Source organism: Ictidomys tridecemlineatus, chromosome 11 (assembly GCF_052094955.1).
Source record: "Ictidomys tridecemlineatus isolate mIctTri1 chromosome 11, mIctTri1.hap1, whole genome shotgun sequence".
NCBI lineage: Eukaryota > Metazoa > Chordata > Mammalia > Rodentia > Sciuridae > Ictidomys > Ictidomys tridecemlineatus.
In genome coordinates this window covers 119,544,531-119,556,295 of record NC_135487.1, presented here as the reverse complement: position 1 = coordinate 119,556,295, position 11,765 = coordinate 119,544,531, and the positions used below count along the sequence as shown (strand labels likewise).

At 49.6% G+C, this 11,765-nt stretch overlaps 1 protein-coding gene across 1 annotated transcript; it reads left to right on the top strand.

Moving 5' to 3' along the window:
* The first annotated feature begins 153 nt into the window (after positions 1 to 153).
* On the top strand, positions 154 to 11,765 carry Casq1 (calsequestrin 1). The gene is made up of 11 exons (XM_005339372.5): positions 154 to 414; positions 2,447 to 2,531; positions 3,297 to 3,397; positions 4,337 to 4,448; positions 4,775 to 4,848; positions 5,196 to 5,326; positions 7,154 to 7,199; positions 7,712 to 7,766; positions 7,988 to 8,088; positions 9,097 to 9,171; positions 11,125 to 11,765. The coding sequence occupies exons 1-11, from the start codon at positions 154 to 156 to the stop codon at positions 11,281 to 11,283; spliced, it is 1,200 nt and encodes a 399-aa protein (XP_005339429.1). The 3' UTR covers positions 11,284 to 11,765.

Here is an 11,765-nt window from a genome sequence, read left to right as displayed (position 1 = left end):
GTCCACTGCTCTGGGCCACTCCCTACCCCACCCCCACGTGGAGCCCCTAACTCAGGATTTGGTACCTAGGGGGCCTTCCCTGTCCCCAGCTAACCTCCTCTGGATCAGAAGAAGCAGCCCAGATCCTCTGCCTCCAGGAGTACTACAGACAGGATGGGGGCCAGGATGGTGCCAGGTCTGAGACAGGCACTGCTGTTACTGTTGGTGCTGGGGACACCCAAGTCAGGGGTCCAAGGGGAGGAAGGGCTGGACTTTCCTGAGTACGATGGTGTGGACCGTGTGATCAATGTCAACGCAAAGAACTACAAGAACGTGTTCAAGAAGTACGAGGTGCTGGCGCTCCTTTACCACGAACCCCCTGAGGATGACAAGGCCTCTCAAAGACAATTTGAGATGGAGGAGCTGATCCTAGAGGTGAGTGGGAGACTGCAGGCCTGTGGCGCATGCCCAGCCCCTCTCTGCAAGTCCTATGGCACAACCCCAGGGAGATCTTTTGAGGGGTGGGATGGGGGGGGTGGGGGGGCAGTGTAGGAGGACCTTTTGTCTTGACCAACAGGATACAACTGGCCTCTGGCCTTAGCCAAATGAGAAACAGACTCAGCAACCCAAAAGTACTACCACAGTTAGATAACTGCAGAAGAGACGCTGCGGGGTGATTGCCCCCCAAGTTGTAGGAGGCTGGTGAATCTAGGTTTGGCTCAGAAGGAGGCTGAAAAGGGGAAAGGGAGGTACTTGGGGGCAAGGGAAGAACTAGGACCAGTACTATGTATTGCACCCCCAGCACACCAATATACTCTCCTAACCAGAACATGCTCACTCTTCATACATAAATGGGCTGCACTCCAATGAGATCCAAACTGAGCATAAATTTAAATGCAATTGGGGCTGGGGTTGTGGCTCAGCAGTAGAGTGCTCACCTCACATGTGTAAGACCCTGGGTTCAATCCTCAGCACCACATAGAAATAAATGAGTGAAGTAAAGGCATTGTGTCCAACTAAAAATAAAAATATATATATATTTTTTAAAAAATTAAATGCTACTGATATCATATTCACCTGTCACTTAAAGTTAAATGTCTCAATGTCTCCTAGAGACCACCATGCCTCCCATTGGTCTCCCTGACCCCTCTTTCTTCCTCCCTGACCCCTAGTTCCCTATCTGGCTCTATTAGATCAAGCTGGATATCTTCAATGGAAAAATCTATGGTTGAAGGAGGCTTCAGAATATCTTCTCTTTGTAGAATGAGATTCCTCACCCCCAATCTGACTTCAGATCCAAAGCAGAGATGACTACTCTAAAATGAAAATGGAAAATAACTAGAAGAAACCTAAGAATTGGAGATGTGGTGGCACATACCCCTCTAGGAGCTGGAATGTATTTTGAGTTTCCTTGTCCAAGTTTCCTCAGCCCCTTCTCTGGTCTGGCAGTGCAGATGGGCCCCGGGTTGACCAGAGCATGAAGCATTTCAGGGTGAGACGCTGAGACCACAGGCTCTCGTTTCTGTTTGCCTCTGCTGAATGTCAGAGCACCCCCCACCCTCTGATTAATGAGGCAAGTATTTTTATCCTAAGCTCTCAGTATCCCTGGCCATCCACCTGCCATCTGCCTCCTTTCCCCGTCCCCCTAAAAATCACAGTGGTGCCTGAATGTTGGGTGGGGTAAAGCTGCATTCTGTGCCCACAGAAGAGTGAATCAGGATTGAGTGTTGAGGAGGCTTACGGGAGCAGGGACTGTCCACAGTCTAAGGACTGGCCAAAGTTCAGTGTGAAAGAAACTGTCTAGTCTCTGCCAGTCTCTCGTCAATTGGTGACCTCTACTCTCAACTCCCTGGCCTTCCCCACTCTTCAGCAACATGAACAGACCATCCACACCCACCAGCAAAAATTCTTGTGTTGGTAGTTACTTGGAAAGATCTGGGGATTCTAACATTATCCCCACGCTGAGCTTGACCTTTGACTGGAACAGAGTACAGGAGGAAAGGGTCCCTCAGTCACTTGAAAGCCAGATTCCCCAGCATTCCTCAGGAACTGTACATTGTCAAGCTTAGTGCTTTCAAGTTCAACATAGCAAGCATGCTACAATTGAGCAATAAATACTCATAAACTTAAAGTTGAACTAAATGCAGAAATGGTGAAGTTGCAGGGAATTTGGGGATACTCTGGATCTTAGCATAAGGCCAAGGTCAACTCTTAGACTTCCTGTACCCATGGGGTGGGGAGAAGAGGTAATAAGAATTCCAAGAGCCAGGTGTAGTGGCTCAGGCCTTCAATCCCAGCAGTTCAGGAGGCTGAGGCAGGAGGATCGCAAGTTCAAAGCCGGCCTCAGCAACTTAATGAGACTCTAAGCTGGAGATGTGGTTCAGTGGTTAACCCTTGGGTTGAATCCCCAGGACTGCAGGGGGAAAAAATTCCATGGACTAATTTTAACTCTAACCCCTCCCTCTAGTTAGCAGCCCAAGTCCTAGAAGACAAGGGTGTTGGCTTCGGGCTGGTGGACTCTGAGAAGGACGCAGCCGTGGCCAAGAAACTAGGTAAAGGAAGGGAGGGAGGAGCAAGAAGGGGAAGCAGCCTGTGGGATGGGGAGGCCTAGGCTGGAGGACTTGGGGACAGCCCTGGGATCTGAGGGGCTGGAGAACTCTTCTACTTGTGTTGGTGAGTCCCAGCCTGTTCTTATAGTCTGTACTCAGATCCCAGCAGGAGGTGGGGTGGCTTTCTATTCCCCTAGACACAGGGCCAGGTTCTGGAGAGAAAGGGGAAGCCAGGAATCCAGGCAAGGCTGGGGAAACCATGCAATCTCCTCTTCCAACCCCTCCTGCTCCAGAACCTTAGCTGGGTGTTACAGTGCCCAGCCACCAGGGGGCAGCACACGTTCGAGACCAGACTCCGGATGTGGGTGGGGGAGGGGTGGTTAGTAATAATGAAGTCATCTGGTCAGTAATAGCAATGTTAAAGGGCAGGACACAGAATTAGCCACCGGAGTTCTCAGAGGAGATAGCTGGACTGCACCACAATGTTGCTAGAATCTATATCTCCCTGTTGCCTCCCCTTACACCCTAGCTGATCCCCTCATCTTCTCCCTGGAGATCCCTGGGGCCAGGCTAGCCTCCTGGTTCAAGCCAGGATTGTGGACACCAGGGGTGTAGCAGTAAGGGACAGTGGAAGTGGGTGGGACAGAGAAAGGGAGAGGTGGAAGATGCAGAGTCCAATGGGATGGTGGAGTGGGCTGTGACCGGGTTCTGGACTCAGGAATCCGTGGGAAGACCGGGGTCATGGCTCACCTTCCATCCACTCCCTAGGACTCGTGGAGGAGGACAGCGTTTATGTGTTCAAGGGAGACGAAGTCATTGAGTATGATGGCGAGTTTTCAGCTGACACCCTGGTGGAGTTTCTGCTTGATGTGAGGACTCCCCTGGACTGGATCACCTTGCTTGAAGACTTCACTGCCCCATGATCCTTGATGATCCTTGCTAACCCCAACTTTACCCCCACACCCCACACATACCACATAACACACATGATGTATGTATACCACGTACACCAGACACAACACACCACACGACATACAGCACATGCCACACAACACAAACACATGCACACCACATGACACATATCACACTCATATCATGCAACACACATCATGCATACCACATACACCAAACACATCACACATCAGCCACCAGACATAACACATGTGTATCACATCACATATGTACACCACACACATCGCACATCACATATGTATACCACACACACCAGTCACAACACAACACACAACATACAGCACACATAACACAGAACACAACACACACAATGCAACACACACAACACATATGGCTCACTATGCACATACCACACAACACAATTTCATGCATAACACACACTGAACACACATCACACATGTCACATACCAGATATAATACACATCACACATGTATACCACACACCCCATAGGACACACAACACACATCACATATACACACCATACACACCAGACACCCAACACATAGACCATACAACACAGCACAAGACAGACAAGGTCATAGACCAAACATGCAACATAACACGCACAACATACCACACATGCATCTAACATGACACACACCACACACAGATACACCACAAACACACCACACAACATATACCCATCATATATGTATATCACACAAAAAACACACCAATCACATCACACAGTGCACAACACAACATACAGCACGTAACACCCAAGTTCACACACTGTCAACTTCTCGTCCCTCCTTCACGTCCCCGCCTTCTCCCTCCATCCCTCTCTGGTCACTGAGGACAGAAACACTGTCCTTCCATGTCCCTGCTCTTCCAGGTCCTGGAGGACCCTGTGGAGTTGATCGAGGGTGAACGAGAGCTGCAGGCATTTGAAAATATCGAGGACGAGATCAAACTCATTGGCTACTTCAAGAACAAAGACTCAGAGCGTGGGTAACCCTCACACTCCTACTCCCCTCCCTGGCCCCCGTCTCACCTGTCGACCTGCCTCCCACTTCTCGTCTTCCCAGCATCTTGGCCTCCTAATTCCCTGCCCTCATCTTCCTCCTGCATGGTGGGCTCCAACATCTGCCCTCACCTCCCTGGCAGGGATTCAGACAGGCCCCTGCAGCACCCTGACTAAGCCCTCTGTGCTCCACCCCCTCTCCAAGGACTAGAGGGGGTGGGTCTCGGAGTGAACCCTCCTACCAGAGAAGAACTGGGGAGAGGCCCTGGCGGCCTCTGATTCCAGACTGACTCTACCTTCCCCCCTCAGATTACAAAGCCTTCGAGGACGCGGCCGAAGAGTTTCATCCCTACATCCCCTTCTTTGCCACCTTCGACAGCAAGGTTCTCCTCCTCGCGGCCATATTGGGTCTCCCTACACCCTTATGCTGCCCCCCAGCCTCCTCTCCCAGTCCTGAGGGGACCTGGTCCCCTCCTACATGCTGGCACACCCCACCCCAAACCCAGCTCCTCTTTTCCCTAGAGACTTTAGAGCTGAAGGGAAGAGGGCTTTAGATTGTCTAACCCACCCTTCAAACTGAAGACCAGAGAAGTTAAGACTCTTGTCCAGTGTCACAGTGGCAGTGACAAAGTCCCAGGTTCTCTAACCAATGTTTGTCACCCCCATAATACTGCTTCCCACTGTGACCCCGCATCATCTGCTCTATTCCCCTTGCATCTGCTCCCGAAAGGTGGCAAAAAAGTTGACCCTGAAGCTGAATGAGATCGATTTCTATGAGGCCTTCATGGAAGAGCCTGTGACCATCCCAGACAAACCCAACAGCGAGGAGGAGATTGTCAACTTTGTGGAGGAGCACAGGAGGTGAGGACTGGTGCTCCCTCTAAGCAGGGTAGGGTCCTCTGAGGCTAGAGCCCCAGTCTATGAGACGGGCTGGGGGACCTCAGTTAACTGGCAAGCTGGTCTCCCCTGGATGAACACACTTCTGAGCACTGGTTGCTCACTGATAGATACACTGGTAATTTTGCACTGTGTGTGTTTGTGTGTGTGTGTGGTGCATTGGGGATTGAGCCCAGAGGCCCTCCTTACTGAGGTATATTCCCTGACCCTTTTTATCGAGACAGGGTCTCACTGTGTTGCCCAGCCTGGCCTCAAATTTGTGATCCTTCTGCCTCAGCCTCCCAAATTGCTGGGATTGTAGGAGTGCACCACCACACCCAGCTCCTACAATATTTTGCAACCCCACAGTTGCACCCTACACAGATAAGGGCCTCTGTCAATGTGTATAGTTCATTGTGATGTAATTCATTGATTGTGATTTAAATAATCTCTGTCAATAAGTGAATGCTGAGTGCCTGTGTGTGGTCAGGCTTGAAAATTGCAAGGTATCTTCTGTAGCTATTGTTATATTTAAGTCCTTTTTCAACCTCAGTGACAGGGAGTATGTGTCAAAACTGGGATTTTTACCCTGATCTGTGCTATGTCCTCTTGTGTGTGGGGGGTGTGCGTGGCAGGGTGTGGGGGGGTGTTACTGAGGGATGGAACCCCCAGGGGCAATTTACCATTGAGCTACTACCTAGTCCTTTTTATTTTTTTATTTTGAGACAGGGTCTTGCTAAGTTGCTTAGGCCCTCACTAACTTTCTGAGGCTGGTCTCAAACTTGGAATTTTCCTGCCTCAGCCTCCCGGGGTGCTGTGATTACAGGCACATGCCACCACAGTTAGCTGTCCCAAGTCTTTGCTCATTTAATTCTCCTGGGAGATGAAGGATGTGGGAGGTGGGGGAAGGGTTTAGCCCTCCAGGGGATATTTGGCAATATCTGCCGTTAGATTTGGTGCTGGGTGTATTACTGGTATTTCCTGGTTAGAAACCAGGGATACTGTTTAACATCTTATAGTGTAAAAGGCAGCCACCAACAACAGAAAATGACCCAGGACCTGCCTGGTACAATGGCACACACCTCTAATCCCAGTAACTCGGGAGGCTGAGGCAGAAGGATCACAAGTAGCAGGCCAGCTTGGGCAACTTAGCAAGACCCTGTCTCAAAATAAAAACTAAAAAGGGCTGAGGATGTGGCTCAGTGGTCGTGCGCCCTTGGGTTCAATCTCCAGGAATGAAAGAGAGGGAGAAGGAGAGAGAGAGAGAGAGAAAAGAAAACAAAAATCACCAGGCCCTAAAACCTAAGTGAGAAGGACTGAGGTTGGGAAATGCTGCCCTGTACCCCCACGTAATTCTCTTCCGTCACAGTACTCCACAACTGAAAATACCCACTCATCAGTATAAATACTACTTACTCTTTCCCACTGGAGACGGCCCCCTTCATCAGAGCAGGAACACGTCTGCCTGGGTCGACTCTACCAAGCACCTAGCTCAGGGCTTAGAACATAACACACCCTCAATTTGACTGAATGAGTAAATGAGCGAATAAATGAATGAATGGATTCCCTGATACTCAGTTCTTACCTTTCTCCAAAGGTCTCTCTTCAGTCCCCTTGACACCCCTTCCCCCACCGCTTTAACCCCACAGTGATCTGGGCCTATTGCCCAGGGCTTAGGCTGTGCCAGATGGCTTTGTTCTGGACTTCATGCTGTCTGTGCCCTGGGCCTGACCCACAGGCAGCCTCTGCCATAGGGGACCCTCCGGGTCCTTCTCACCCACTGAGTAGCACCTCTCTTTCGGTCTCTTCTAGGTCAACCCTTCGGAAACTGAAGCCTGAGAGTATGTACGAGACCTGGGTGAGTGTCCCTGGCTAGGACCAGGTTCTGGGAGGAGGGGGCAGGGATAGCTGAAGATGCAAGTCCTAGGGACAGTGCGCCAGCAAGGGGTGGTGGTGGTTGTGTTTTGAAGACTGTGGCAGGAAATCAGGAGACCGACATTAAGTGGATAAAGATGACAAGGGCAGAGACCCAAGGGGTTACAAGAGGAGGAGGTGTGGGGGTTCTGGAACCAAAACGGACAGTGTCACTTGGAAAAGAGTCATTATTACAAGAATGTGTGGGTCCAGTGCCTGTAATCCCAGTGACTTGGGAGGCTAAGGCAGGAGGATTGCAAGTTGGAGGCCAGCCTGAGTGACTTTGAGAGCCTGTCTCAAAATAAATAGAAAGGGCTGGGGTCCCTAGCGTTGGGTCCATGCGATCCAGGCTCAAGGAACATCTGGGGTCTGTCTAGGCTCTCCAACCTTACAGAGTACAGTAAGATCTCCTCTCTGTACCTCCACCCCCCTGCTCTCCCTCTCTGTCCCCAACAGGAAGATGACCTGGATGGAATCCACATTGTGGCCTTTGCAGAGGAAGCTGATCCTGGTGAGGGAGAAACATTGGGATTGACCTGGGGGCAGGCAGGGGGTGGCAAGTTGCTTCCAGGAGCACAGGCCTCCTGTGGGAGGCATTCCAGAGAGCTTGCAAGCAGCCTGGGGCTAGACATGTGGAGTTGTGGTAGGTGGGGAAACAGATCTGGATTCCTGTTTCCTGTATCTCTTTCCTCTCTGTCCCATCTCACTCGTTTCATTTCTGTTCCTTTCAAGATGGCTTCGAGTTCTTAGAGACTCTCAAGTCTGTGGCCCAAGATAATACTGACAACCCTGATCTCAGCATCATCTGGATTGACCCTGATGACTTCCCTCTGGTAAAGGGCCCTGCTCAGCCACTGCTACCCTAACATGGGACCTTGCATTGTGGCACATTCTGAGTGGGGGCTTTGTTTCAGAAACCCCATTACTATCTCCCAGCTGGGGGGCTTGGGAGGTTGCCCCTGTTGTATTGTATGTTCAAGGGTGATGTGGGAAAGGGAAGAGGAGGACCCAAAGTAATGTCAGGGGACATAACACAATTCCCAGAGCAGAGGCTACACAGGTAGCTCTCAAGAGGAGACTGACTCCCAGAAAAGCAGAGTTCTCACAAGCAGCTGGGCACCATAACCCTGGACATGAGTGTACACGCTCAATCACAGAATCATAGCAGAGATTCCACGACTCTCCGGGTGGTTTTATCCTCAGTAGAATCTCCAGCACCTAGCACTCACAGCTGGATAAATAACTGAATGAAGAAACAGAAATGTAGCAACATCCGTGATTGCCAAGTATTACTACCTTATCTGGGCATGGCGGCGCATGCCTGGAATCCCAGCAACTCTGGAGGCCAAGGCAGGAGGATCCCAACTCCTAGGCCAGCCTCAGCAAGACTTTGTCTCAAAATATAAAAAGGACTGGGGATATTGGGGCTCAGTGGTAGAGGGCCCCTGAATTCAATCCCCAGTATTGAAAAAAACAAAATAAAACAAACAACAGCTACAACAAAACTACCTTAGTGTAGATATGCAGGGACTGAGAGCTAGAGAGAAGTGATTTGCCTGAAGTCAGAGGTCAACCAGAGCAGATCCAGGATCAGAACAGGGGTTTCCAATCAACTTTTCATTGAAAAGGAGGTGTCTAGCTGACCCTCCTGATACTTTCCCTTTGGAATTTCCACTTTCTCTGCTTAGCTCTACCCACTGCTTTCAGGCCCTATTGCTGGACCCCTCCCCATCCACTGACAGTTAACTTGATCCCCTCTCCTCATCCCTGGGCTGACCCTCACACTCACCCTCCTGGAGTCCTGGATCCCACTGAGCTGCCCTATTTGGATCTCTCCACAGCTGGTGCCGTACTGGGAGAAGACATTTGACATCGACTTGTCAGCCCCACAAATCGGAGTCGTCAATGTCACTGATGTGAGTTTCCTTTCCTCCTCCCTGGTTGACCCCCAGCTCCTCTCCTCTCCTCTCCTCTGCTAGCTAGAAATTGAGCCCTTCCCAGAAGAAGCAGACCTGCCCAGTCGGACGGCTAGATGGAGGGGGAGATTCAGGATCAGAACATGCCCCTGTCCTCACCATTGGAATCAGTTGCTCATCCCTCAAAGCCCAGTTCACATGCTTTCTTCTCCATGATGAGGTCTTCCATTTGGAATCATTCCCTGCATGGCACTGTTGGAGCTTACCTAGATTGAGAACATGATTTTTTTTTTTTTTTTTAATACTGGGGATTGAAACCCAGGGGTGCTTTACCACTGAGCTTCATCCTTAGCCTCGCCCCCCACCCGCCTTTTTAAAAATTTTTTGGTACTGGGAATTGAACCCAGGGGTGCTTTACTATTAAGCTATATCTTCAGCCCTTCTGATTTTGAGACAGGGTCTCACTAAGTTGTTGAGGCTGGCCTCAAACTTGTGATCTTGCCTCAGCTTCCCGAGTCACTAGGATTACAAGTGTGTACCACAGGGCCCAGTGAAAAACAAGGCTTTTAAATGGCTATTTATGTATCCTGCCTGTCTCTTTCAGTAGACTTTAAGTTCTGTGGGCAGAAATATTCTCATGCACATGTACTAGGTATTTCAAAATTTATTGAGTTGAACTGAGTAAACCATAATCTTTGCTTTCACAGAATTAATCTATCCAGGTAGGCAAGCATTCTGTTAGTAATGAGGTTGAATGTAATGAACTTCATAATAAAGATAGAACTAAAATGTTAGGAAGGCAAAGAGAAAGTAAAGGGATTTCTGCTTGAGAATCAGAGAGCAGTTTGAGTGAGAGTAGCATTAAAATGGAGGTTGTAGGACTGGGGGTGTAGCTCAGTTGGTACAGTGCTTGACTCGCATGCACAAGACCCTGGGTTCCATCCCCAGCACCACAAAACAAAACAAGTGGAGATTGTAAAATGGGTGCAGTGGCACATGCCTGTAATCCCAGCGGCCGGCCGGGAGGCTGAGGTAGGAGGAGCACGAGTTCAAAGCCAGCCTCAGCAAAAGCGAGGTGCTGAGCAACTCAGTGAGACCCTGTCTCTAAAAAAAATACAAAATAGGGCTGGGGATGTGTCAGTGATCAAATGCCCCTGAGTTTAATCCCCAGTACCAAAAAAAAAAAAAAAAGAGGGGGGGATTGCATGATGTAAAGGATTTCAATAAGTGATGGTGAAGGGAAGTCATCTGTAAAATGAGGAAAAAGCTCAAAAGGTCAAAGGTAGAACAATGAATACCAGGTTTGGGAATAGGCAAGACCTTATTATGATTTTAGCATTTAGTGATCACTGAAGACGGTACTGAGAAAGCAGGAAAAACCTTGAATATCTCAGCACTGAGTGGCAGATGCCTGTAATCCCAGTGACTTAAGGCTGAGGCAGGAGGATCACAAGTTCAAGTCCATCTTGGGCAATTTAGTAAGACCCTTTCTCAAAAAAAAAAAAAAAAGAAAGAAAGAAAGAAAAGAAAAACGGTTGGAGACTAGCTCAGTAGTCAAGTGCCCCTGAGTTCAATTCCTATTACTGGAGGAAAAAAACAAAAACAAACAAACTTGAATGCTGAAGAGTTGCTAGTTGATTTCATTGGCCATGAAAAGCCGCAGTGGTTTTGTGGCAAGGACAGGATAGAGAGGTCTGGTTTTGGGGGCTCAGTATAACAAGAACATGGGAGGTGGACTGCAGGCAGTTCTTCTGCCAATCCAGCTTGTTTTTCCACTCCCACTCGTGGCTCTTCTAACCTACACGTTCACCTGGACAGTTCCCCTGGCCACTGAAAGATGAAAGGAAGGGACAGAGGCTGTAAGAAGGATGTTCAGTGTCTGGTGAGTGGGAGGACAAGTTCAAAGACCTGGGCCCAGCTTAGCTTCCATCCCCCACCTGTGCCGTATCCTAGGCGGATAGCATATGGATGGAGATGGACGATGAGGAGGACCTGCCTTCCGCTGAGGAGCTGGAAGACTGGCTAGAGGACGTGCTGGAGGGTGAGATCAACACAGAGGATGACGATGACGACGATGATGATGATGATGATGATGACGATGATGATGACTAGTTGCTATGGCAACCATCTCCCAGCCCCACCTTGCTCTTCATGTACCCTCCTGTCTTCCCTGTCCTTCCCCGAGTTCCTCCAGGGACACTAACTAGGTCATCCTACCACAGGGTTAGCTGGGCTCTAAATACTGGGTGCTAAGCTCTATCCCCCTCAACCAATGAGGAAAGCAGCTATCGAACACCAGCCCACCTCTCTCATCTGACTTGTTTCTTATCCTACAACGCACCCGAATTTTATTGTTTCTTCCAATACTCTCCATTTTCTTGCTTGGGGTTCTCCCCTTGCCTTATCTCTCCCGTTCCTCCCATCTATGCACAATCTTCCCCAACCCTCTCCCTTATCCTGTATCCTCCTGACTGTCCTGTCCCTGGCCAGGAGGAAGGGAGGGTACTCTGTTTGGGGCTGTATCTCAGCTGTTTCCTGTTAATGTATTCAGGTCAAATACAAGGACTTAATAAAAGAGATCTGGGGCAGCACAA